The sequence below is a fragment of the Sinocyclocheilus anshuiensis genome, unplaced genomic scaffold (genome assembly GCF_001515605.1).
Source record: "Sinocyclocheilus anshuiensis isolate Anshui unplaced genomic scaffold, SAMN03320099.WGS_v1.1 scaffold2736, whole genome shotgun sequence".
Classification (NCBI taxonomy): Eukaryota; Metazoa; Chordata; class Actinopteri; order Cypriniformes; family Cyprinidae; genus Sinocyclocheilus; species Sinocyclocheilus anshuiensis.
The window spans coordinates 203,504-205,332 of record NW_015544627.1 but is presented as its reverse complement, the minus strand read 5'-3'; the positions used below and the strand labels follow the sequence as shown (position 1 = coordinate 205,332).

At 33.5% G+C, this 1,829-nt stretch overlaps 1 protein-coding gene across 2 annotated transcripts in view; it reads left to right on the top strand.

Annotated features, from left to right (window-relative positions):
• Positions 1-1,829, top strand: part of LOC107698220 (adhesion G protein-coupled receptor L4-like) — a 56,548-nt gene that overhangs the window by 25,388 nt on the left and 29,331 nt on the right. For both annotated transcript variants that reach the window (XM_016499187.1, XM_016499186.1), the window contains one exon: positions 1,468-1,524. In XM_016499187.1, coding sequence (XP_016354673.1) covers positions 1,468-1,524 — 57 coding nt within the window. The remainder of the gene's footprint in view (positions 1-1,467; positions 1,525-1,829) is intronic.

Sequence of the window (1,829 nt, the reverse complement as noted above, 5' to 3'; positions counted from 1 at the left end):
ACATGAAATTAGAGTTATTTGGAGAATAAACCCTCTTAAATGTCCCTATACGTACTGGTGTGTGTGTGTGTGTGTAAGTAAAACTTGTTTTTGATATTCTTCATATTCTGTGTGCTGGTCAGTTCACAACAGTGTTAGAAATTAATCTGTTCCAATGAGTTTAAATTGATTTTTACATTTTATGGGCATTTTTACTAGGGATGCACCGATACCACTTTTTCCAGTACTCGGCCGATATCGATACTTTTATTTTTGGTACTTGCCGATACCGAGTACCGATACTGATATTTTTATTGCATTTGTAATTTTTGTTAATATTGGGTACAGAAACAAAAAGGGTATGTATAATGTTAATTGGTTAACTTCATTTATCAAATAGATACAGTCAAACCAAAATTTATTCAGCCACCTTCAACATTTCTCACATTATCACAGTTTATTCACTATAGTTTAGAAAATGGTAATAAAATATAACAAGAACTCAGAGTTACACTGTGTAAGAACAAATTCATCTTGATAATGTTAGATAATTTTGATAGAAAGGTATGTAATAGATTACAATCAACCAAAATAATTCAGACAGCTGTTAGTATGACAGTATTTACACAACTACACAGTAAAACCCCCAGTGTTAAATCAACACTCCCAGTGTTTATATAATCCACACTCAGCGTGTTAAAAAAGTAACACTGAAGCAGTGTTAAAGTTAATGACATAATTAGTATAGTAATTGAGTGATGATTGAGCATTATTGCCTGCTGTCTGCTGTTAACAAACTGAATCAGTGAAAGAAAGAGAAACAAGAACAGAAAAAGAGATCACCTCAGCAGAGGTCAGTGTTTACTTTAGTTGGGCTCTTGACCCTTGACTTATAACACTAGAATGTATTTGGTTGCCATAGCTGTGTGTTTGTTTAGACATGTTAGTTATGGTGAGCAAAAACAAGCCAAGAGAAAGTGTGGTGAAGTGTTTATTTGTTGTGTGTATTTGTTCTGTTGCTTGTATTTAGATTATTTGTTCTAATTTTCTTTATTTTTATTTGACAATAGTCCTCTATTTATCTAAACATAGCACGTACTGAACTGTACCGAAACCATGATACAAACCGAATACATGTGTAACTTGAACCGATCCATCCTTAATATATATATATATATATCAATAGTGGGCCGTCAGGGCTAGCAAAGCCTTTTCTGCTGACCTAAACACTATCAGAAGCAGTGAGTTAGTTTTAATATATTTTTTTTCCAATTAATGTGTATTAAATTATTTCCATTAGTCTATTCTCTTCATTGCATAGCTTTTCTCTTGGTTGCAGTGCTTCCAGTAGTGTATGTTTTTGTTAGAGCTTTTATCCAATCATATTTCAGCAATCATAGGGTCAAAGAAATCTGTCTTGAAGCCTCTTTGTATTATTTGTGTGATTGCTGATTCATTGATATTCATCAGTCCTTTATTTTTTTTCAGCTGTTACTAACATCAGCAGCACTCATACAACAGTCACACCAGAGACAAGCCCAGCTGGTAATGTAGTCTGATATTTCCTCTGTTGATTTGTGTTTTGATTGAATGTTTGTGGATCATTGCAGACATTTTCATTTTCGAGGGCGATGCATGAGTATGATGGTATGATTGTTCACAGATTCTGACTGCAAGGAGATTGAGTGATATTAGTCACCTTTAGATTCTTTCTTTCTTTCTTCCGTTCTTTCTTTCTTTCTGTTCATCCAAACTCATGGATGGAAGACCTGAACCACAATGTGGAATATATATATATATATATATATACACAGTCATGGCCATAAGTTTTGGGAGTGACATCTTTTTTG